Genomic DNA, 24,132 nt, shown 5'->3' with positions numbered 1-24,132 from the left:
GTTATAAGTGTCAAAGATGTTTGCAGGGTGTATACACTTTTGCTGTTGGCTTTTGGATGAGTTGAAGCTTCAAAGTGTCAGGAAGCTTTAGTGTCAGGGACACTGACAGCTTCTGTTTCTAAGCCTCTCCCTAGACAGGTAATGCGGTTTAGTTCCCTGCTGACAAACCCCCTAAAGAGAGGTTGTGGTGTGATGTGGCTGCCCTCTTTGGCAGTAAGCAGTGGAGAGAGAACACAGGGGGATGGTGGTTGTGCTGGGCACCTCTCCTGGACACCTGACTGATGATCCAGACTGAGCAGTTTTCCTCCTAGAATGGTAATGGAAGGAGACTTGACTTGGGGTGGTAAACACAAAATATAATATATAGATGATGTATTATAGAATTATACAACTGAAGCCTATATAATTTTATTAACAAACTAGAGGTCCAGTGCATGAATTCATACATGGGTGGGTTCCAGCCACCCACTCCCGATCGGGTGGGGGGGAGGGCGATTGGGGGCAGGGATGGCAGTTTTTTTTTCGGGGTGGGGGGGGGGAGCTGCTCTGAGACGGGGAAGATGGCAGTTGTGCTGGGCACCTCTCCTGGACACCTAACTGATATCCAAACCACGAGCAGTTTTCCTCCTGATCACTTGCATTCAGGTTCCTGGTCTATGAAGGCTGGAGAGCATTTACTTACTTAGAATCACTGAAAGTCACACTTCAGTGATCAGGATGGGGGAGGGGGCAATCAGGGGAGGAGCTGGCAGGGGAGAGGGGCTGAGAGCAGTTGGCTGGCTGGCCCTGCCCCTGATTGGGCAGGTTGGCTGCCACAGTGAGCGTTATAGCCATTGGTCATTCTGGTCGTTCTGGTCATTCCACCATTTGGCTGCTTGGCTTTTATATATATAGATGTCACCCCAAATAAGTTCAATACCATTTTTTTAAAATAAGATAAATAAACCTCAAGTAGTGGCAAGCCACTTGATTCTGTTTTTTTATTATTTGCCCCATTAAATATATATTCAGAATGCTGTCTATCAAGTTTACTCTTTGTGTATTAATTTTGTTTTCTGTCAAATTAAGACCTAAATATTTTTCAGAAGTAGGTAAGAGAGACTGTGGTTAAATGACCCTTATGTTCACTTCAGCTCTGTAATTCTCTATCGTGCTTACCAGATAGATTTCATTAAGGTCCTTGAACTCATGGCTCTAGGACAATGGCTAAATTCCAAAGCATAAAAATGAAATATATTTGTATATGGCAAAAATAATCTGTTCTATTTTGATCCTATACCACAATAATCTGTTCTATTTTGATCCTATACTACTCCTGAGAATTCGCTTTATAAATCAAACAAGCTGACTATAAGAGTCATATATATTTTGCCTATACTTATAATAGACTGTGGAAGTACTCTAACGAACATCAATTGGAAGGAACACCTGTTTCAGACAGACAAGGATGCAGAGTAAATGGAAACACAGTGTTCTATACTTGAACCCTTGAATATAATTCTACTAATGCAGCCTATGGGAGTCTCCCAGTAGATATACACAGGAAAAGACAGAAACGGTGAACACAGAGGGGCAGCATAGATCAGGTGGCACTGAAAGGATGCTTACGACCTGAGATTATTAATTCCAGGAGAGAAGAGGATTATCGGCCAAGCTTCCGGTGTATCGCACTTGGTGTCTTAAACTTATGACAGCACAAATCATGACTTTAATAAGGTCATTCTGCTCTGCCTTTGTCATATATATATATGAAATCAATGAGAACATTTAATAAAAATAATACATCAGTAAGATAAAGTCTTCGAAGAGGAAGATAACTTACTGGTCCTTGAATAAATTAAGAAACGATAACATGTAACACCAGCTTTAAACAAATATTTCCTATTTCTTAAAGGACATTTTAATAACAATGTGCAGATACTAAAAACATTTCAAGAAGGTTTGGTTTACAAACTACTCACTAGAAAGTAGGTATTGCTTGGGACCAGCCAAACAGAGAATGTGTATCATAATGATATCCCAGATAAGTCTTGGAATTGGGACATAATGTTTTCTCCGCCAATAAGCCACCTGTGATATCTAAGAATGAAATAAGAGAAATATACATTCTTAACATAATTGACATATCCTTATTGTATTTTATTTGTTTATTTACATATTGGTCACCCTCACTAGTGTATGAGTTTCTTGAAGACATTAAGTATCTTTCAAGCAGTGACAACAGTGTTACACTAACATGACAAACATTTTTCACTTGTATCTTGAATTTATGAGACAGTTAGCTGTTAGTATCAAGACTAAGATGGATGGATTTCTCTCAGAAATACAAAGTCTAATATTTAAAAATCAACATAATGTATTAACATATTTAAAAGAAACATTCAATTATCTCCAGATGCTTTTAAGTGTTTGATAAAATTGAACTTTACTCTTGACAAAAACCTCTCAGTAAAATAGCAATCAAATAAACTACCCTAACTTTGTTAAGGTTTTCTACAAAAATACCTATAGCCAAATTCATACATAATTGTGAAATATTTAAAACATGATGTCATTGAGATTGGGAAGAAGAAGGTGCCTACCATTACCAATTCCGTTCAGTCTTGTACTGGAATTCTTATTCAGTGAAATAAGGCAAAGAAAAATAAACCTAAACTAAAAGGAATAGAATGGGAGAGCCAATGCTATGTGTAATTCACATATGATGTGAATGTCTACGGAGAAATAAAATCCTAAAGAATCAACAGGTAAACTAGGAGAATTAGTATTATAGTATAGCACATTTTCTAGATAAAAAATCAATATACAAAACTCAACCACTTACACTTTATAAATCAACAACAAATACAAAGTAGAATGACTAAAACGAGGCATTTAAAATAGTATCAAAAATATAGAGAACCAAGAGAAATAAGATTAACCAAATAAATCTAAACCTTCCTAAAGACATTATAAAATTTTAAGATTGTGCATCAAGCCTATAAAGAATTCTCACACAGCACAGTGTAAAAAGTAATTTTAAAAGACAAATAAAGGGGGAAAGTGCCATACTCATTCTATTGGAAATTCTGTATTATAAAAATGTCAGTGCTTTCCAAATTGATTTATGGATTTAATGTCCAACAGCGAAAACATTCTTGAAGAAGGAAGGCCAAGGTGATAAGTCTATTTCCCACATTACTTCCTGGTTCATTATAAAGCAGTAGAAATTAAGACCGTGTCAAATTGGTAAATGGAAAGAAAAATCAATGGGACAGAAATAGCAGTCTAAAAGTAACACAAAGTATATGTAGATATCCATCATAAAAAATAAGTAGTGCAGGTCAGTGGGAGAAAAAAATAGCCTTTTAATTGGTTCTGGGACAATTCCGTCTCCACATACCAAAAAAAAAAAAAAAAGGCCCTGGCCAGTATTCTCAATGGTTAGAGCATCAGCCTGAGCACAGGAGAGTGCAGGTTTAGTTTCCGGTCAAGGGCACATACCTGAATTACAGGTTCAATTCCCAGCCCTGCGTGTGGGAGGCAACCAGTCAATGTGTCTCCCTGGAATCAATGTTTCTCTCTCTCTCTCTCTCTTTCCCCCTCCTTCTCTCCCCTCCCTTCCACTCTCTCTAGAATTCCATGGAAAAAATATCCTCAGGTTAGGATTAACAAAAGAAATAAAGTCAGACTGTTTTCTCATACTGCTCAGAATCAACTTCAAGTAGATTAAAGACCAAACTGTGAAAGGGCAAAGCCGTTGAAATATTTTTAAAACGGTGTATGTTTATGAGCTCAAATTCAAAAGTATTTCTTAACTTGAAAAATTGATAAAGAAATAGGCTGATATATTTGACAGTAGTTTAGTTAGGAACTTTTATTCAACAAAAGATCCTAAAAAGAGAGTGAAAAGATAAGCCAAAAATTAGTAGAGATATTTTTAACACATATTTTTCTTTCTTGGAGAAAGAAAGCTAATGGCTCACAAGAAAAATAGGGAAAAAAGCTTTGAACAGGTCAGTAAAACCTGAAAAGCCAATGAAGACAAAAAATGCTTACTACTATTTATAATCATTAAATACACAATGAACTGTCATTTCACACTTACCAGATTAACAAATAATAATAATAATAATAATAAGGCTTAGCAATGGTTCTATTTTCTTGTGAAGCTCTGGTCAATTCAGTAAAACACCATCTTGTATTTGCTTTCCTTCCTCCTCTGCCTCACTTCCCTTTTTTCCTTACCCATCCTGCGTGGGGATTGCTTCACCTCCTATCCTTCCACCCTCCCGCCCAAAAAAACGAACTCCATCTTTTCCAGATAAGTTTTGCCTCAGGCTCTGTTTTCTAGAGGAAATGGATGAGGCATTCTCTGCCACTTTTGAAGGAAATGGTGTAAGACTGGATGCCCTTTCTTTCTTTGATTGCTATGCACAAAATTTTGTGTTTTTTTCTTCAATTCCCCCCTCCCCCTTAATTGATATCTGAAATTCTGGGTGTGGCCTCCTTTGCCATCATCACCTAGAAGTCTCTGATTGTATTTCACTTTATGTTTACATGATGGTCACCTTCACTGGACTCTGAGCTTCTTAGAGACAACTATCTGTTTGGTTTGTATGCCCATAACCTTGAACAGATTGAATAGATGGTGGTTATCTAGCATCTTATACTGTGCATAACAGAGCAAAAGATTGTTCATCAAGAGTCTAAAGAGTTCTCACACAGCACAACTAGGACATTCTCTCCCATTTCTACAAAAAAAATTGAAAAGGAAATCCATTTATAGAATAGAAAGTTTAGGTTAAATATGAGAAAAATTTGCCAAACCAAATAATGACTTTCTTCCTGAAGATTTTAAAAACAGAAAAGACGACAACTATATAAGAAAACTTGAGCATTGTCAGAGCTAAGTCGGGGAAAGACTAGATACCACTCACTAACACTCTTACTTGCTGTAGGAGTTTTGGCCTCTGCACATACACACAAGGGAGTAAGTCTCACCCACTGATGGCAGAAACTCGGGCTTTCTAGAAAGGAGATCTCAGGGCAGGAAGAAACTCTTCCCTCCGAGTTAACTTAGAATTAACAAAGTAAGATGGAGTCAAAGTTGAGATTTTTAGTGAGATTTTTAGCTCTTGTTTCTAAAAGCTATTTGCAGGAAGTATTAGCCTTTCCTCTTCTGTTTTTCCATTTCTTTAAAAAAAAAAAAGAAAAGAAAAACAGCTTGAGCGAGGTATGATTGATATACACAACCCTGCCCATATTTAATGTATACGATTTGGTGACTTGGAACATATTATACACATCACCAAGGCTTGACCTAAAACAAGTCCGCTCAGCCCTAGCTGGTTTGGCTCAGGGAACAGAGCATCAGCCTGCGGACTGAAGAGTCCCAGGTTTGATTCCCGTCAGGCACATGTCTGGGTTGGAGGCTCCATCCCAGTGGGGGTTGTGCAGGGGGCAGCCAATCATTGATTCTCTCTCATCATTGATGTTTCTATCTCTCCCTCTCTTTCCTCTCTGAAATCAATAAAAATATGTTTAAGAAACAACACAAGTCTTCTCAGAGATGGGCCTTTGGACAGTGGCTTTAATGGGGTTTCTTAGTAGGGGCCCATTCTGTGAGTTGCGCTAACCTTATTTTTCTTAATTAATACTTTAATTATTATATTATAAATAATAAAAATTACTATGCATATTAATATGCATATTGATAATATGCATATTAATAATATATCGTACTATTGGTTGTTACTACTTTATATGAAATAAAGGTATTTTCTAGTTTACATGTTCTCCTTGTACAATGTAGACCTTTTAAGTCTAGTCTCAACCTTCCTGCTAGGACTCTATGTTTATTTGTTTAGCTTAAAATTATGGAGCCTAATCTCAAGGCATTTACTGCAACTCAGGGTGAAGCTGCTGTGCGTATCTAGCTAAAGAACAATAAGATCAGCTTTGGAATGACAGGGATCTGTAATAGCAAGTAGAGTAGCTTTTATGCCTTTTTAAATGCATTTTTTTCAACATAGCAACAAGGATAGAGAGTCTAATACACAAGGAAATCTAATTCTAACCCACATTCTGTGGCCTTGAAATGTTTGCCTGTCTTTTAGATCTTCAAAATTGAGATTTCAATATCATTTCAAAGCTGTCTTTGTGATATATTGAAGACACGTAAGGTCTTAAATACTGAAAGGATTTGGTCCCTCTGGAAAGGGGGAGGGGTGGGGTGGTGAGGCGAGACAATCATGTCCATTTGGAGCATTTTTGTTTCTACTATAAACTTTTCTCCCAACCGGTTATTATTTTGAAAAGAATGTGTTTTTAAAGAGATGTAGAGTCTCTTGACATTTAATTTCTAAATGTATGCATTTGAGAATAAGTCTAATGGAACTTGTAATGATTTTTCAAAATGTAAAATAAAACTGAGACACTTTTCTTTGACCATCAGTTATGTCTTAAATTTAACTACATACATAATTCAGCTCAAGTTAAAGCTACTTGTAGAGCATGTAAAATAGATGCAGGAATCTAGATATTGTGTAATAATTTTCTCACCCCCTGTAAATGAAGGCAGCAGCCTCATCATATTCTTTGACTCCTGAGAGAACATTTTAACCACTAACTATATCATAATAAAGCCAGCCTGCTTGGCCACAAAGAAAAAAATGCAACAAACATAGATAATTATCTGCTGGAATGCAGTGGTAATGACGAACTCCTGTACTTTAACTGGAATACAATTATCTCAAAGTCTAACTTTATACAATCAGAAACAGTTACCAATCAAAGAGACTACACAAAGTGGTAAAACCTTAGATCAGTGATTTTTCATCTCTTCCATCTCATGGCACACATAAAACTAATTAATAAAATTCTGCAGCACACCGAAAAAATATATTTTTGCTGATCTGACGATTTTGATTCATTCATATCAGTTGGCTATAGTTGTGTTGGCTGTTGTCATTTCTTTTATTTAACAATCTATTTAGTGGCCCTCACTAAATAGTCAGGTATTGCATGTTTTACAAATTCTTGGAGCACACTGGTTGCAAGTCACTGCCTTCGATTGTTTTGTAAAAGAGGGGGCGGGGGGGGGGGGGGGGATTTAATACTGGTTAAAAATAGCACAGGAGATAAGAATATTCATCAGATGCCACATCAGACTTTAGTCTTTCGTTCAGTGTCTTGGTAACGCTCGTCCTGACTACAGGCAGATTCCTTCAATGCTTTTTACAATGATCTATTTTAGAAAGAATGCATCTGAGAGCTTAACTGGCCTTGCTTCTACTTTTCATGTTCCAAGTTGGTATTAATAGTCATTTTTTTCTCTGATTAATACTCCTTCCTTTTTGTGTGTTCTAAATAGTGATCGATTTGCTCTTTAAAAGAATATAAGCCAGGAGTAAGGGAGGTAAGGACTAGGCCATCATATGTGAAAGAATGAGCCCAGTCAGGGTGAAAATGAGGACTGTCTTAGCTACTTCTGGCTTCACATCCTGAAGCAATAATGATGGGAAATTATTATAATAATCACCCTCTTATTTAATTGCTTATTTTTAGTACTTGGCAAAGTACTCGGAATTCAATTTAAATCCCCCCAAATTGTTTGTAATCGATACGATAGTGGCTATTTTTTTGTGCACCTGTTGTATGCCACTCACCTGCTTTATATAGAATGTTTTAAATTCTTAACTTGCAAATGTTGAATTCATATCCCCATTTTATAGCCAAAAGAAAGGGATTGGACTAGGTTTGGGGGCCATTGTGACATCTGTTTTGTTGCCAGTCCTCTAGCGGGCTGCCTTCAGTTTGTGTGGGGGAGGGGGGGGAGGGTGTGTGGCAGGGTGGCTTCCATACCACTAAGCAGCGTGGGGCACAGGTGTCTTGTTGCTGGAATTATTGTGCGTGATTCCATTCACTACCTGGCCCTTTCCTTCTCTCTCTATTCCTCATCCTTTTCTTCAAGAATTCAAATGAGTCTTCAATGCTGCCTGGGAATCCCACCACGCTTCAGTCATGAATTTGTTTGGTCACCGTCAGATCTGACTGGGACAGACCTTCTATCTCTTAAAAGTCCCTACTCCCCAAATTCACCCTCCTTTTCCCTATCTCTTGCACCGATGAACACATCTTTAAAACAGAAGCTTCTCTAGTGGGAAGATCTTCAGCATCCCATCAGCTAGTCCACACATCCATGTGCATCTGTATGCTGGCTCTTCTTCCAGCAACAGTGAAGTGTGCCTGCTCTTTTACCGCTCCATCCCTTCACAATGAATGCTAGCCTAGGCTCTCTTCTCAGCGACTTCAGTCCTTGAATTATCTCTTCCTTCTTTCGCATTAGCCACTTTGTCCAGTCTACTGGCTCATTCCTGACAGCAAACAAACACGCTCTAGCATCTCTCATTTGTTAAAAAACAGATAATTAAACAACATCCCCTTCTACACACATTCTTCTCAGTTACAGACCCACTTGTCTGCTCCTTTCAGAGCCAACCCTGCCAAACGTTTGTTTACACCTCTGCCTCCACTTCCTCATCTCCCTTTCACTCAGAATTTAGTTTGGTATCTATTCCCACTACTCCACTGAAACGAATATTGTCAGTATTGCCACACTCTGCATTGCTGAGCTCTGGGCATGTTCTGAACTCATTTTGTATAACTTTTTGACACCATCTGACGGAATTGACCATGTCATCTGTTTGGAGTGTTTCCTCATCTCCTCATTTGGGACCCAAGGCGGGATTCTTTCCTGCCTTTCTTCATCCCCATCCAATTGCTTCCATTTGGTTTTCTCAGCTGCATTTCTATTTCCATCCAAAGCCTAAATGTTGCGGTAAGGGGTCTCCTCAAAGCTCAGGGCTGGAGGGCCCATTTGTCAGGTTCACATTTTACATTCTGACATTCTCAATACATTGACTCATCAATCCCTGTAAGTTTAAACACCATTTTTATGCATACCATTCCCAGTTTTTTATCTCAAGCCCAGATTGCCTCTCTCCAGATTTATACATCTTGCTGCTTACTTGATATTTTCATTTAGCTATTTCACTGAATAATGGGAGAAGGGACCAACTTATGGTCACCATTTCTTCAGCCTCGCAAGTAACTTGTGGAGGGAGGCCAGCATCTCATGGATTCAAAGGCTGTGAGTGGAATTTAGGGTTTACCAGCTCTGAGAAGTGGATTTCATGTCAGTTTTTGCTTTTCCCTTTTGTTCCGGTTTCACTGGGAACTGAATCACTGTACTTGCACATGGCTGTAATTTTAAAGGAACTCTAAACGAAGTGCTATAATCCCTCAAACTAGAAGTCTGCAGTCAAAGATAAGCCTCTCATTCTGAGTGCAAAACTCTACTCCTCAAATCTTCACAGCGTTCCTATGGCATTCTATTTTCGATTGTAGGCCATTAATTATAGAACTAGCAAAAACTATGGAAATTATCAATTGCAAACATTTTGCAGCCAAAGGGAAGAACTCACTCATCAAAGAATCAGCTGTGACACATCAATAAATCTAGCTCCCTGACTCTTATAAGGATAGCCAAGGAAAGAAGCTTTTGGATCCTTCTTAGACAAGTGAGGACACAACTCACAAACATTTCAAGGCCTTACCACCGAAGGAATACAGAACGTACACATCCATGTTCTAAATTTCCTGGATTATTCCTAGATTGGTGAGCTATAAAAGGAAATGTACTTTCCTAAGACAAACTGATGGCATTAAAGAAATTTTTCCCCCGATGGAATATAAAAATGTTTCAAACTCATCTGACACTTTCAGTGTACTTACCAGGCACATATGGTGGATAGTTTAGATGATTCTCTTCACATCCTGGCTGTTGGCCATTTTGAAAATTGGATGGTTCATTCATATCCTCACATAAAAATAGAAACTCAATGAGTAATAATGGGCATAGTTTTCTTACTTTCCATTAGGGAAGCGGAGCACATAACAATCATTCTTTCATTCAACAGACACATTTTGAGTATCTAAATGTGTGAGATGGTAAGCTAAGAGCTCTAGGAGGCACAGCAATAAACAAGGTAGTGTCCTCGGTCTCAAAGAGTATGTACTGGCTATTAGCAAGTTTCACAAATATATAAATGTCACAGAACAGAAATAGGTACAACCATTTCTGTTCTGTGAAAGGTAATTCCAATCTTCCAATGGTTGTAGACACAAATTGTGCTTAGTCTTTCTCCTTGTAGCTCATATCTAATCTGTCAATCAATCCTGTCAACTCTATCTTCAAAATGTATACATAATCTGATGTCTTATTCACTGCATTGTCAGGCTGCACTATCATTGTCTCTTGCCTGGATTGTCACAGTAGCTTCTTAACTGTTCTCTCTCTTCCACATGGACCCAGAGGTAGATTTATTCAGAAGCTAAGAAAGTTAATAGTTTCATAGTCCCTTAAGTTTCATGACCCCTTCATAATTTTATACCTACAATTTTACTTGAACTTTTAATAATTTTTCCTAAAAAGAGCTGCCAAAATTTTATAAAGCTCCATAAAATCTGGATTCATCTCTGTTTTCACACTGCTTTCTGCCTTCCTATAGTCTATTCCCAGTGCAGCCCTAGAATGATCCTTTGAAAATCTGTGCTCAGAATCCTCCAGCATTTACTCACTCAGAGTAAAACCTGAAGATCTTACAGTTGGTCCACGATGCAGTTTGCGATGCTGCCTCAACATCCCTCTGACCTTGTGCTCTCTGACTGTCCCCCTGATTACTCTGCTCTAGCCACATAGCTCCTTGCTATTTCAGGAAAATGCCAAGCATATTCTGCTCAGGGCTTTTGTACGTGTTGTTCCCTTGTCTCAAGCTCTTCCCTTAGATATCCCCAGGGCTCAGCCTCTGGTCTTTATTATCAATTATATCCTTCCCTAACCACTCTATTTAAACTCCAAACTTTCTGAAGTTCCTAAATTTCCTACCCCAGTGCTATGGTCTGAATGTTTGTGCCCCTCCTTCCCCAAATCCACATGTTGAAATCCAAACACCCAACAAGAATTACTTCAAGTACAAGGAGGAAGGGCTGGGGGGAGGTGAGTAGGTCATGAGGGTGAAAGCTTCCCTGAATGGGATTAGTGCTTTTTATAAAAGAGACCCCAAAGAACTCCCTAGTTTTTTCCCACCATCTGAGAATACCATAAGCAACCTAGAAGAAAGCCCTTACCTAACCACGCTGCCACTCTGATGTCAGACTTCCTGCCTGCAGAATTGTGAGAAATAAATTTCTGTTGTGTATAAGTTAATCAGTCTGAATGGACTAAATAGCCTGAATCAACTAAGACACCCACTTCCCAGATTCATTTTTCTCTTTAATAATGACTATTACCCAATATACTATATATTTTATTTATTTATCTTGTTTATTGTGTATATCTTCCACTAAAATGTCAGCTCCCTGAAGGTAAGAATTTTTCTAAGCATATTTTCAATGCCTCTTAGCATAAAGTAAGTACTCAGTAAATCAGTGTTTCTGGAAGTGAGAGGAAGAATTACTTCAAGTAAGAGTAACAGAGAAGAGTTCATGGAGAATTGGATATGGAGGCTGCCTGTTGATCAGCTCATAGAGTTTGAATATGTGGAAAGGAAGAAAAGTGGGAGGAGAGCATGAGCAAAGGCAAAAACAACAAATCATGCTGCATGTAGGGGAAATGCCCCTCTGTTGAGTGGTGAGAGTTGTCTAGTCCTCATTCAATCTTCCCCACATGATTCTGTTTGCAAGTGTCTCTCTGGCAGAGTGGGGCCTATTAGGCATGCAACTTGTGATTGTCCAATAGTATTAGAGCAACGCCACCCTGTGGTCTTTCTCCTCTGCACTCTTGCAAATGCTGTTCCTATGACCAGAAACACTTCCACCCACACCCACACCCTGCTTCACTAAACTAATTCCCATTCATTGGCCAGTCTTCATCTTAACCATCACCTTCATTGGTTAAGTCTGAACTGCCCAGATTTGAGTTCAACTGACCTGAGTTCAATGCCCTTCATCTCTGTACCCATTGTATCTACTGCTTGCTCTGTCAGGGCAACACAAACGCTTGTTTCTCAGCCTATCTCCCCAGTTGTTGCCTCCCCAGTGCCCTGCACTGAGTAGGTATAAGCATTATGAATGAATAAAGAGTAAGATGAAGCACGGATCAAGATAGCAAACAAGATGCTGCCGCTATTCTAGGCAGCGGTTCTCCCCTCCAGTGATGCATTAGAGCAGTTAAGACAGAGGTTATCAAGAAAGAGGAGAGGGGAAATTTTCACTTCAACTTATTATAAAGTGAAAAAAAGAGAAGTAGGTGAACATTTTACTTTTCTACCAGGGGAAAAAAATTAAGTAATAAATTTGGACTTACAATCCAGATCCCATCATAATCAAGAATGTTTTTAAATTCCATGCACATCTGTATCCACCATTCTGCTGTTTTGGGGTTGGTGTAGTCTGGATACACTGAATCTCCTGGAGGCCAGGCCTACAACAGACAAGTAAGTCAAAGTAAATAATGACAACTCACCTAATATGGTGTAGAAATAGCTATAGCGGGGCCTTATGTTGCATTTTGAGTCATACAAATAAAATTTGAGAATCAGTGAAATTATATAACTTAACCAAGTACATAGTAAAAGTACCTAGCAAGTTCGTAGGAGACTGGGAATAGAAACCCATATCCCTGTCCAGTGTTCTTCAGCCATGAAATTGTACATGAAATCATATTTTTATTGTTCTTTTATATTCTAGCCATTTATCTCCACACATAAATCTATATTAATACAAATATAGGGATTAAAAATGTAAAAATTGAATTTATAATAGCAATAAAAAGTTATGTCTATAGTGTCAACAAGAGCCATAATAATTTAATGAAAACTACAGAATTTCCATGAAGTATTCAAAATTAAACATATCAATGAGAGATATGGAATGTTTATAGATGGGAAGATTCCATGCTGCACAGATGTCAAGTCACTTCAAGTTCTAATGTAAATTGTTGGGTGAAATAATTAAATTTAAGAATGCGTATGACCCTGTCCGAGTAGCTCAGCATCGCCCCAGTGAGCCAGTGTTGCAGGTTCGATTCTTGTTCAGGGCACATATAAGAATCAACCAATGAATATATAAATAACAACAAATCATCGATGTTTCTCTCTGTCTTTCTCTCTCTCTCCTTCTCAAATCAAGAAATAAAAGTTTTTAAAAAGCATATATAGACATGAGATTAGAATGTGAAACATACATTAACATGTTTAATGCAGCATTGGTTGTAATATTAAGATATGAGAAACAAGAAAATGTTCATCATTTGGAATCAGTTAAACTAATTTCCTCACATGAGAACAGTGGAATTTCATATTATTTTAAAAGATAAGGTAATTTCATATGTATTAACATGGAAATATATTTACAATGTTGTTATAGTTTTTAAAAAGTTTTAAGTGTTATATACTGTTATTTCCCATGTAAAAACTATGGCTACATGTATTTAAAATCTAGAGGAATACACACTGAAATGATAAAATGTATATTTTGGGAAAAGAATAACTGTCACTTTATACTTTTTATAAGTCAGTATTACATTTTTTTGTAATATTGTACTGCTTTGATCCTTAGCAAAAGCATTGAAGTATTTCTATTGTGTAAAAGAATACAATGAGAAATGTTCTTACATTTAAGAAATATCTTAGATGTGTCATTCCTCAATTTACATAAACTTAATTTTCCTATGTAATCTCTATCAATATAATTTTGTCATGCTTATTAAACTGTGCCTTTTCAGAATGTTACAATGTATATAAGTGGATCCTTGTAATTTCTCACCAAGTCTATGGGACTTAAGGAATTTCTTAAAAATCCATAGTATCCAGGCCAATGCTCCAAATACTCAGCTTGAGAAGCTGTACATAATTTTTTTGAACTAAACTCAGGTGATATCAATTCACTGATGCCTTATGAATTGTGATTTTTGAAATAAAAACTCAGTATAGAAGGCGGTATTCATCTATTCTTCAAGGTTCTTACCTTGCCAACCGCTGGTGTGATCCCATCAGAGTTATTGACCCAAATTCCCAATTCCTGTCCAAGTTCATAGGGCCTATAAGTACCTTGTGGTTCATCTTTTGTCAAAAAGGGATCCTGCAAATTCCCCAGAACATTGTAATTGGTAATAGTCTGATAATTGATATTTAAGTATAAACTTTCCAAAAGTTTTAAAATATGAGTATCTAGTATTCACATGCACAATATATTTTAAACTGCATACATTACTATGTTCCCAGCTATTAAGTATGGTTACAAATATAAGAACTCTCTATTTTCATTCATTTTTAATGCTGCAAAATGTGGAGCCAAGTAATGTGGAGTTAAGTTAATAACATAATCAGTTGCTTCTAACAAAAATCTCTAGTTTTCTTTACTGAAAAAGTTATATAAGTAGATAAATACAACTCATGCTACTTTTTTTTTTGTTTGTCGCTTTTTATATGAGATAAGGCTATGAAATTGTATAACAAATAAAAAAGCCAAGATGGAGAAATCAAGAAATTGGGATTCTACAAAAAGCCTGGGTAAGCCACTTAATTTTAAGGGGGCACAAGTTTCTCCTCTACAAAATGAAGCAGTGTAGTTGGCAAATTCTTAAAGTCACTGTCCCTCTTAAAAAGTCAAGTTTTACAATGACTCAAGAAGAAAAATATATATGATTCTATATTCATTTTTTTCCAAAAATATTTATTGACCCTACTCCAAGTCTATTTCCCTTGATAAACATTTTACTATCATAATATATTTATATTTAAATATTTTTTCATACACTCCTGCTAAGTAATGTCATGTGGATAATAAATACATGTACTTTTATTTATAATAAGCCATCTTAAAAACACACACACACACAAAAAAACCCTCTGTCCATAAAACTCTAACACCATTAAGTCATCTAGGGATTATAACACATAGTGACGTTTTTATCATTACATTAAGATAACAGATAGAACAATTATTTTATGAGGTGTTAATGAGACAAGGACTTCATTATGAACCAACTTTTAGTAGCAGACATGCTCCTAGAAGTAGTTATGATGACTTTTGTTTTTATATTCTAAATGTATTAAGTAAAATATAATGTTGTAGCCAACATGAAGAAAATATTCCTGCAACCTAAGTTCAATGCATTTATTCAATAACTATATAATCATTTGTTTAGAATTTTTATGACCAAGTCTTCAAATCTTGGCAAATTATGTGACCTGTGAAAAGCCTTATTGTTCCTTCTATGTATAAGTCAATTTTTTTGAAGAAAGAACACTGCAGTTTTAAAAATTGTGACTAAATTCCTTCATGACTTGTTGATGACATTTTTGTATCACTGAATAATAGAAAACTTGCTTATTATTTATTATCCTTTAATAAAATATAATGCTTATAATTCTATATTAAATAAAATTTTGTTCCTCAAAAATACTATAGTGCTAGAAATTCTTTTTGCTAAATTAATTGTAGTATATGCTTTTAGAAATTTAGGAAATATGAATTTAAATATTGTATGTTTGATCTTCAAAAAATATTTACCAAAATAATGACATAATGCATTCCATCATTTTTCAGTTTCTGAATGTACTCGGGCAGACCAGCAAAGTTGGCTTTATCGTAGGTGAAGTCCAACTGCCGCTCCATGTAGTCAATATCCCCATACTGAACATCCTGTACAAAAGAGCAGTGTAGACACAGCCTTCGAACATTAGAAAAACAAACATTGTCATAGACTCATAAGTAGCTATTGAGTGACTGTATATAATTGGAAATTTAAATATTGATGTGAGTTTCAGATCATCTTGTAAGAAAAGAGGATGAAAATGAATATTTTATAGGAAACTGAGAAAATGCAGTAATTCCTACCCCCCACTTAAAATCCCTCTGTATTTTAGTTACCGGCAATAACAACTACGGTCTGAAAACATTAAATGGAAAACTCCAGAAATAAACAATTCATAAGTTTTAAACTCATGCCTTTCTGAGTAGCATAATGAAATCTCTCACTATCACGCCGTTTCCCGCCTGGCATGTGAATCATCTCTGTCTAGCATACCCATGCTGTATACATCCCTACCTGTTAGTCACTTAGTAGCCAGGTGAGTTTCCTATTTACTGTCTTCGTTTCATAATGCTTGTGTTGCAATAACCCTTATTTTACTTAATAATGGCCCCCAAAGAGTAGTGATGCTGCAAAATTGGTTATGCCAAAGAGAAGACATATAGTGGTTCCTTTGCACAAAAAGGTATGTATGAGTAGAAAAAAACCCCCACACAAAATATACATAGAGTTTGGTACTATCTGCAGCTTCAGGCATCCACTGGGGATCTTGGAATATGTCCCCTGTGAATAAGGACAGACTACTGTAACACACAAATATATATTTTTATATAGATTACAGGTTAATCACTACACCTTATTTCTTTGTTACAATCAATTCCCCCATAGTGTTTAGGGTACACTTACATGAGGAATATCATACTGTCTTAAACGTTCAACCGTTTTTTCCAGCACATCTATGCTATTATAGCCCCATCGACTTAGCTGAAATCCCAGAGACCAGTATGGGGGCATAAAGGGACGTCCAATAGCCTGTAAAAAGAAAGGTATTAAATCCAAATAAGTGAGTTAAATGTTCACAAGCATGGGTCTTCAGGACTTGATGACAAGCTTAGTTTAAATTTCTCACATTGTGATGAGCATCTAACATTGTAAGTTGTCCCTGGTCACAACCAAAGAAATAATGATGAAAACTTGGAGTTTCAAGAACTCTTTTGAGAATTTAATTAAAAGCATGGAATTCCCTCCCAAAGCATATACCTATAAAAGCAATTATTTAAATTTTGTGAGTGTGGGAGTATGCTCCCCAGACTTCTCTCTCCGACCCCACTTAGTCCATTCCACCAGGAAGTAATGTAATAGAACTTTAAAGGCTCCCAGTAAAAAGAAATTTGAGTTCACCTCTCAGTCCTGCCTTTAAGATCTGTTGGCATTAGTAAAATTACATGTTTAAAATGGTTTAAAGAGTAGTATCCACTTCATATATTTACTAAGTATTCACCATGCACTATTTTAAACCCAAGATCCCTCCCTCTTGGAGCTTGAATTCTAGTAGAAGAAAACCAACAATAAACATGTAAACAAAGTGGCATAATTATTAGAAATAGAGTATGTGGGGCTGGGGTGGAGGAATGTTAGGGAAATCTCTGGCAGTAAGATTTGAGTAAGTCAGCCATGCAGAATGCACCAGGGAGACGGACCAGCGGGTGCACAGGCTTGGAGTGTACAAGAGGAGAATGATGGCCAGTGTGGATGAACTACAGCAAACGAAAGGGAAAGTGAAATACAAGAGAAGTAGGCAGATATTTAATCATAAAGGTCCCCCATGACAAATAGCTGGAAACTTTTTAGTTGTCTTTTTTCCCCCAACTTTATATTATGAAAATTATCAAGCATATGTATACTAAACCTCCACGTAACTAGAACTAACAGTTACATTTTGCCACACATCTTTATATCTCTACCATGGGGGGTGGGGGAGATGAGGCATTTCAGCATTTTTTTAAAGAAAATCCCAAAATCATGTCATTTCATCCTTAAATATATCACTAAAAATAATCTCTTACATAAACAAAATATTACCACACCTAACAAAATTAACCACAATCCCTTAATATCATCAAATGCTCATCTAAATTTCTCTCATTTTTCTCAAAAAATGTCTTATTTACAGTTGATTTGTTTGAAAGTTGAGAGTTATATTCTAATTTCAATGGAAACCATTAAAGTGAATAATATACTCTATTAATTTTTTTTTTAAAAAATCACTGTGACAACTCAGTTAAATAAATTACAGGGGAGCAATGGTGGTCACCATGAAACTAGGTCGGAGGCTGGTACATGGTCCAGGCAGAGATGAGAGACAAACAAAGGAGGTCACATGTGATAATGAAAGAGTCAGACTGGAATACGTTTCGGAGACATTGCTAACAGAACTTTCTCATGGATGTAATGTGGTAGAATGAAGAAAAGAAAGGAATAGACGGTGGCATTTAATTTAAGGGTTGAAGGGCAATCGATTCCATTCATTGAGATGAGAAAGACTGAAGAAGGAGCATGGGCAACTAACTGTGTTGGGGGGAGAGCACCACGCATTGGGGTGAGCCAGTAATGAATGTATTTAGAGTCATGAAACCAGGAGATATGACAAGAGAGAGTTCAGAGATCAAAGGAGAGCCTCCAACTAACCTCTGGGAGACTCAACATTTAAAGACATCAGCAAGGGAGACTGAAAATGAGCCATTAGGGAGGGAGCAGAACAGCCAAAACAATGTGGTGTTCAGAGAAGAGATGTTTCTAGAAGTTTCTAGAAGATACCACGTGACGTAGATGAGAACAGAGACTTGGTGACTTATCTTGACGTTGATAACACCTTTATAGAGAGTGGTGGGGATTATAGCCCAATTGGAGTGTGATGGGAAATTGGGAGGTGAGGAAGTAGAGACAACCCACACAGACACTTTCAAAAAGTTGTACATGGGTAGAGGAACGAAGAGATGGAGGACAGTGTGGGTCCTTAATAGGAGGTTCTTGTTTGGTTTTGTTCAGATAGATGCTATTAATGCAGGTTTGTTGATGGGAAGGGCCTGGCAGAGAGGGGTAAATTGGCGATGCAGTTGAGTGTGGAGAGGAGCTTCTGTAACTGAGTGCAGGTGGATTTTGAGCACAGGAATTGTTACGCCTAGAAATGAGCAGGAACCACCTTCACAAGAAGAAAGGCAAAATTATGTGAGCCTATTTGCAGGGAAATTGATTGATTCTGTACTTGAGAAACAATGTATTTCTTTTTTAATTGCTTCTATTTTTCTCTGTAAAATAATAAGACACACCGACAGCTGAAAGCTGGGGGAGGTGGTGTTGGGGTTTTAGAAGAGAAAGTGTGAAATAACTGTCTCTGTGAGTGGGACTGCACATAGACTAGTGGAGGACATTTAGTGGGATTGCTAGACAGAGACGTGCACTGGGAGACTAAACTAAAGGGGTTCTTGTCGGCACAAACATGTGATTGTTAGCCAGAAGCTCGCAGCTGATCAGGGTCAGGTCCTGGTTGCATTAGTGAATTAGCACACAAAGTTCCCATCCGTTGTGTACAGCAAGTTGGTGTCAAAAGTGGTTCCGGTCTGCAGTTTCAGAGTTTTCTTCCTGTAAAGACTTTTCCGTGGATACTGTGACTCATTTCTCCCTCTGACCCTTTTATAATGTCGAATACAGAATATGAAGTTTATAATAGTTTATTTGTGATAGGAATGAATGAAGAGCCGATGATATCATCCATGTTTTACAGAGGGGCACACTGAGTCAAAAAGGAGATTCTGTGATGTTTATGATTTGACACCACACAAAAGACTAAAACCAGAACTGATTAGACCCATGAGTCTCAGATCTGGCTGACCATTCAAATCATGTGGGGAGCTTTTAAAGATAGGTGCTCTGCCCTAACCGGTTGGGCTCAGTGGATAGAGCGTCGGCCTGCAGACTCAAGGGTCCCAGGTTCGATTCCGGTCAAGAGCATGTACCTCGGTTATGGGCACATCCCCAGTAGGAGATGTGCAGGAGGCAGCTGATCGATGTTTCTCTCTCATCGATGTTTCTGGCTCTCTATCCCTCTCCCTTCCTCTCTGTAAAAAAATCAATAAAATATATTTTTTTAAAAAAAGATAGGTGCTCTATCCAGAGCCCACCATTGACTAATTTGACCAGAATAATTCAATCAGAATTTCCAAAGGTGGACTCCAGACATCTGTATTTTATTTTATTTTTTAAAAATATATTTTATTGGTTTTTTACAGGAAGGAAGGGAGAGGGATAGAGAGTTAGAAACATTGATGAGAGAGAAACATCGATCAGCTGTCTCCTGCACACCTCCTATTGGGGATGTGCCCGCAACCAAGGTACATGCTCTTCATCAGAATCAAACCTGGGACCTTTCGGTCCGCAGGCTGATGCTCTATCCACTGAGCCAAACCAGTTAGGGCAAGACATCTGTATTTTAAAGGGCATCTGTATGATTGATGCAGAGGGAGGTTTAAGAATTACTATGTTAGGATGTGAGCAACTGGGGAGCAGGTACAAGGTCTATCCTTTGTGATTCCATTTCTGGACACAGAACTTGCCTCATCTGTGGACACCAAAGACCTTATCAGCTAGATCTCCTAGATCTCCTAGTTCTTAGCCAAGCGGATTTTTAAAAACACATATAGATTTTTATTTGATTTTAGAGGAAGGGAGAGGGAGAGATAGAAACATCAATGATGAAATTCATTGATTGGATGCCTCCTACTGGACCTCTAATGGGGTCGAGCCCACAACCTGGTCATGTGCCCTGACCAGGAATCAAACCATGACATCCTGGTTCATAGGTCAATGCTCAACCACTGAGCCACACTGGCCAGAAGCCAAGTGGTTCTTATACAACCACATTTAATGTTACTCTCTGCTGCTACATTTTAAATCCATTTTCTTTCATCCTCACCTTGTAATAAGTGGTGTATGTTTTATTTCCACCTTCTCAATAGCACAGCAAACACCTACCCTAAAAGGTAGTGAAGAAACTGGAGGAGGAGGAGGCAGCCAGGATACAAAGGCTGAGAACAAGATATGCTTGAAGGACTACAAACCAGACCCCTGGGCATCATGGAGTTCCGACTGGTGCTGAGCCTCAAATAAACATGAACAAAGCAAAAGCACACTGAACAGTAGGAAGCAGTACAGAGTGTCCAAGTAAACAAGGAAATATGCTTTGTATTGTTCTGCAGGAGCTGAAATATATGTGTACCAGCTTCCCCATGTCCTAAGTTCTAATGTACGTCAAGAAACATTCCTCACACTAATTGAAGAGCACAGAGCAGGCACTCTTCCAGCATTCTCTAGGCATCTAGGGCCTGAAATTTGGAAAATGTCACTATAAGTAACATATAATTATTACCAATGATATTATATACTAGTATACAATACATATAGATGACATTAAAAGGCATTGCCTATTAGCTATAGACAATAAATGCTGACCTAACTAACAACACTATGCCTTAAAGTAAATTCAAATATTTTCTTCAAGGCATATGCCAGTTCTTCGTTCTACTTTCTTTCCTGTTAGTTTAGTACTAGAGATTAAACTATTGTTATTTTGCTCATAGGGCGTCTACTGCCACTTCTGTCTCTTCATACGTGGAGGTGTATACCTGTGTTGGATTTTATTATATACCAGCAATACTACATGGTGAACTGAACAAATGTTGTCATCCCTCTTTTATACTGGAGGAAGCTGTAGTCCAAGATCATAAATGATTAGTACCAGGTTAAAAAATAGCATAGGGCAAAGCTGTAGCTCAAACTTTGATCTTCCGGTTCCCAGTCTAATAACTTCCACTGCCTCTTAAATATCACTGAAGTCATCCCATGCTTTCGGGTATTTCTTCAGGATGCATGATGAGAGTTGCTGAGAAGATAAGGGATAAAATTCTCTCCTTCATTTCCATTTCCCTTATGCTGTGTAGCCCGATAGTCTTAGGATGTCTTAATGTAAGGATATGTTTTATTAAATCTATTTCCATCCTAATCAAATTTTACATTTGTTTCCCTGGAGTAGAAAAGCTCTCTTAGGAGAAAAATGAGGGATTTAATTTCATCCTCATGGCTTAAAAGACAACACAAACACAGTATTTCTTCACCAGGCAGATGAAACAAATGCACGGTGGGTTAAAAATTGCCTCCTTCGCTCATTTTATAGTATACAGCCAGAATAATTTTCCTTGCTCTTGTTACTTCCTGCTACAAACCATAAATTTCTCCAGCCTGGGGAGTAAAGAAAAGTCCGTCTTACATAAGGAAATTGCATCCATTTCCCCTAAGTTGCATTTGCTTATTATGGCTTCACGTTCTTGACCATCTGCAACTAGAAGCAAGCGGCTTGGCACAGGAATGACAAGGACAAGAGAAGCGTGTGCTGCACAGAGGAGTCTCCACCTGCTTCGCGCCTACAGGTGTTTTCCTCTGCTGCCCGCTGGAGTCCACACGAACCAGCCCCAGTGAGCGCAGAACGCTCCTTTCAGCACTGGGGGTTTGAAAGTCGGAGGTTTGAAAAATCAGTGTGGTATCAAAAACGCCTCTCAGTATCTCTACATTCGCCTTTTGGCACTGTAAATTCAGGAATTCCAATTGAATAAAATCAGGTCAAAGCTATCAATCACGGTTCTCCATATAAAAGCAGGAAAATGTTCACAAAATAATGATGAGCATTCTACTGTTAATAATAATTATACTTATAATATTGGGCAATTACTGTGTCCCAGGGACAAAATTAAGAGCTTTATGTACATTATCTCAACTAGCCTGCTAGTGATTCTGGGAGATGGGCATGATGGTCCTCATTTTGTATAGGAGGAAATGCAGGTTAAATTCCTCAATTCGCCAGCATGCAGACCCCTCCAACTCCCTTATTTCAAAGGTTTTAAATCATTATATTATGTTACTTAAAAGCAACAGGGCATATACATGTGATTTATATTAATATATGGTTTGTTGATCACTACTTTTAAGAGGCAATATTTGTTTGGCAAGTTTATGCCATGCTAGAATTTGTATTATGTATAGCGCTAATGTTTGATTTTTAAATTCTGATTTTAAAGGATCAATGGCAAACCTGAGGTAGATTAAGGCATTTTACCTTTTCTTGTTTTAATCCCTAAAGGCTAAAGGAAGTATGTAAATCTCAAACCACCTATGGTGGCTTTGTCACATGTCAGCTTAGGTAAACTGAACTACATTTATCAGAATTCTTCTTTCTATACGTTTCTGGTTGGATGGACCATAACAGACTCCCGTGGGATATTTGGAGGACTAACTAGTTTGCACGTATGCATAAGATCAAATTCCTGTCACAAGTTTATCTCCCCTAGTGGTTCTGCTTCCCCGAGGGAAGCTTTACTGATACAATAAAATGGAATGAACACACAGGTTGAACTCCTGAAGCTATTTAATTATATATGCTCATGTCAGAAAGAGATAATACAAGCCTTTATTCAGTTATATTTTTTTCTCATGTGCTAATAAGTAGCACCAACGTTTTTTGAGAAAATTTAAACTATTTTTCCCTAAAGAAGAAAAATTTCCTAATTTATTAACTTAAATTTTAAATTGATAAATTATTATCTGTGAACATATAAACATCTGAAATGTTTTAATTTATTAAAATATATTCTCCTTCAAATATTAACACAATTACAGACAACTGCAGGAACTAATCTATCAACCAAAGAAAGGTGCTCACCTTCTAGATTGGCCAGCCTGCCTATCATTTACCACATTATAATTACATTATATAATCTTTGCTTTTTAGCACTTTAGAAGTCATTTTGAATAAAATTATTTTAACACTCTTAATTTTCCCTTTAGGCATAATCAGACAACAGAAAGATTCAAGAGACAATAAAGTGTGGAAGAGGGGAGGGAGAGAACACAGAGGTTCTGAATTCATTCTTTTCAATGTACAGTTACAAAAAAAGGGGATTCTGAGTATTACTCTACATATTTCTTCATCTGAACTCCCCTGATTGCTCTAAAAATAAAGTGTCCATAGTGGGGAGCAGGGCCCCAGTGGAGGAGGAATCTATCTTCCAGCACAGTCACAAGGCCAGGGTGTCTCATTAAGTCTACAGATTTTCTCTCAGGTGGACACCATAAAAATCCTATAATAATACTTGATGCCTATTTTCAAAAGACCTTATTTCTAAAATTGAGCTGCTTTGTGGGAAATTAAGTCAGAGGGCATGAAGGAACACAGGATGCATTAAGGAACTAACATTGCCATAGCAACTGAGAGGAGAATTGTAATTAATTATTTTTAACCCATATGTATGTTTTATAGAACATTTGGAAAGGAGGAAGGTAGAACGCAAGAAGCTAAGCAACAGACTAGAAAGTACATGATCTGGAAACTTTCTCCCCTAACTGTGTTACTAATCTGATAAATGCTCCACTATCATCTCTACGTCAATTTCCCCTTCTGCTGAATGGAAAACATGCAGGCCTAATGCATAGAGTTTCTGTGGGGA

At 37.5% G+C, this 24,132-nt stretch overlaps 1 protein-coding gene across 1 annotated transcript in view; it reads right to left on the bottom strand.

Annotated features, from left to right (window-relative positions):
* Nucleotides 1-24,132, bottom strand: part of LOC102771448 (sucrase-isomaltase, intestinal) — a 55,501-nt gene that overhangs the window by 5,463 nt on the left and 25,906 nt on the right. Inside the window, exons 4-9 of the mRNA XM_015566626.1 lie at nucleotides 16,487-16,612; nucleotides 15,559-15,690; nucleotides 14,011-14,124; nucleotides 12,350-12,466; nucleotides 9,778-9,862; nucleotides 1,962-2,079 (exon numbers count right to left, since the gene is read on the bottom strand). Of these exons, the coding sequence (XP_015422112.1) occupies nucleotides 1,962-2,079; nucleotides 9,778-9,862; nucleotides 12,350-12,466; nucleotides 14,011-14,124; nucleotides 15,559-15,690; nucleotides 16,487-16,612 (692 nt within the window). The remainder of the gene's footprint in view (nucleotides 1-1,961; nucleotides 2,080-9,777; nucleotides 9,863-12,349; nucleotides 12,467-14,010; nucleotides 14,125-15,558; nucleotides 15,691-16,486; nucleotides 16,613-24,132) is intronic.

The sequence above is a fragment of the Myotis davidii genome, unplaced genomic scaffold, assembly GCF_000327345.1.
Source record: "Myotis davidii unplaced genomic scaffold, ASM32734v1 scaffold902, whole genome shotgun sequence".
NCBI lineage: Eukaryota > Metazoa > Chordata > Mammalia > Chiroptera > Vespertilionidae > Myotis > Myotis davidii.
Note: the sequence above shows the minus strand (reverse complement) of the source record. Positions and strands in the feature narration are given on the sequence as shown.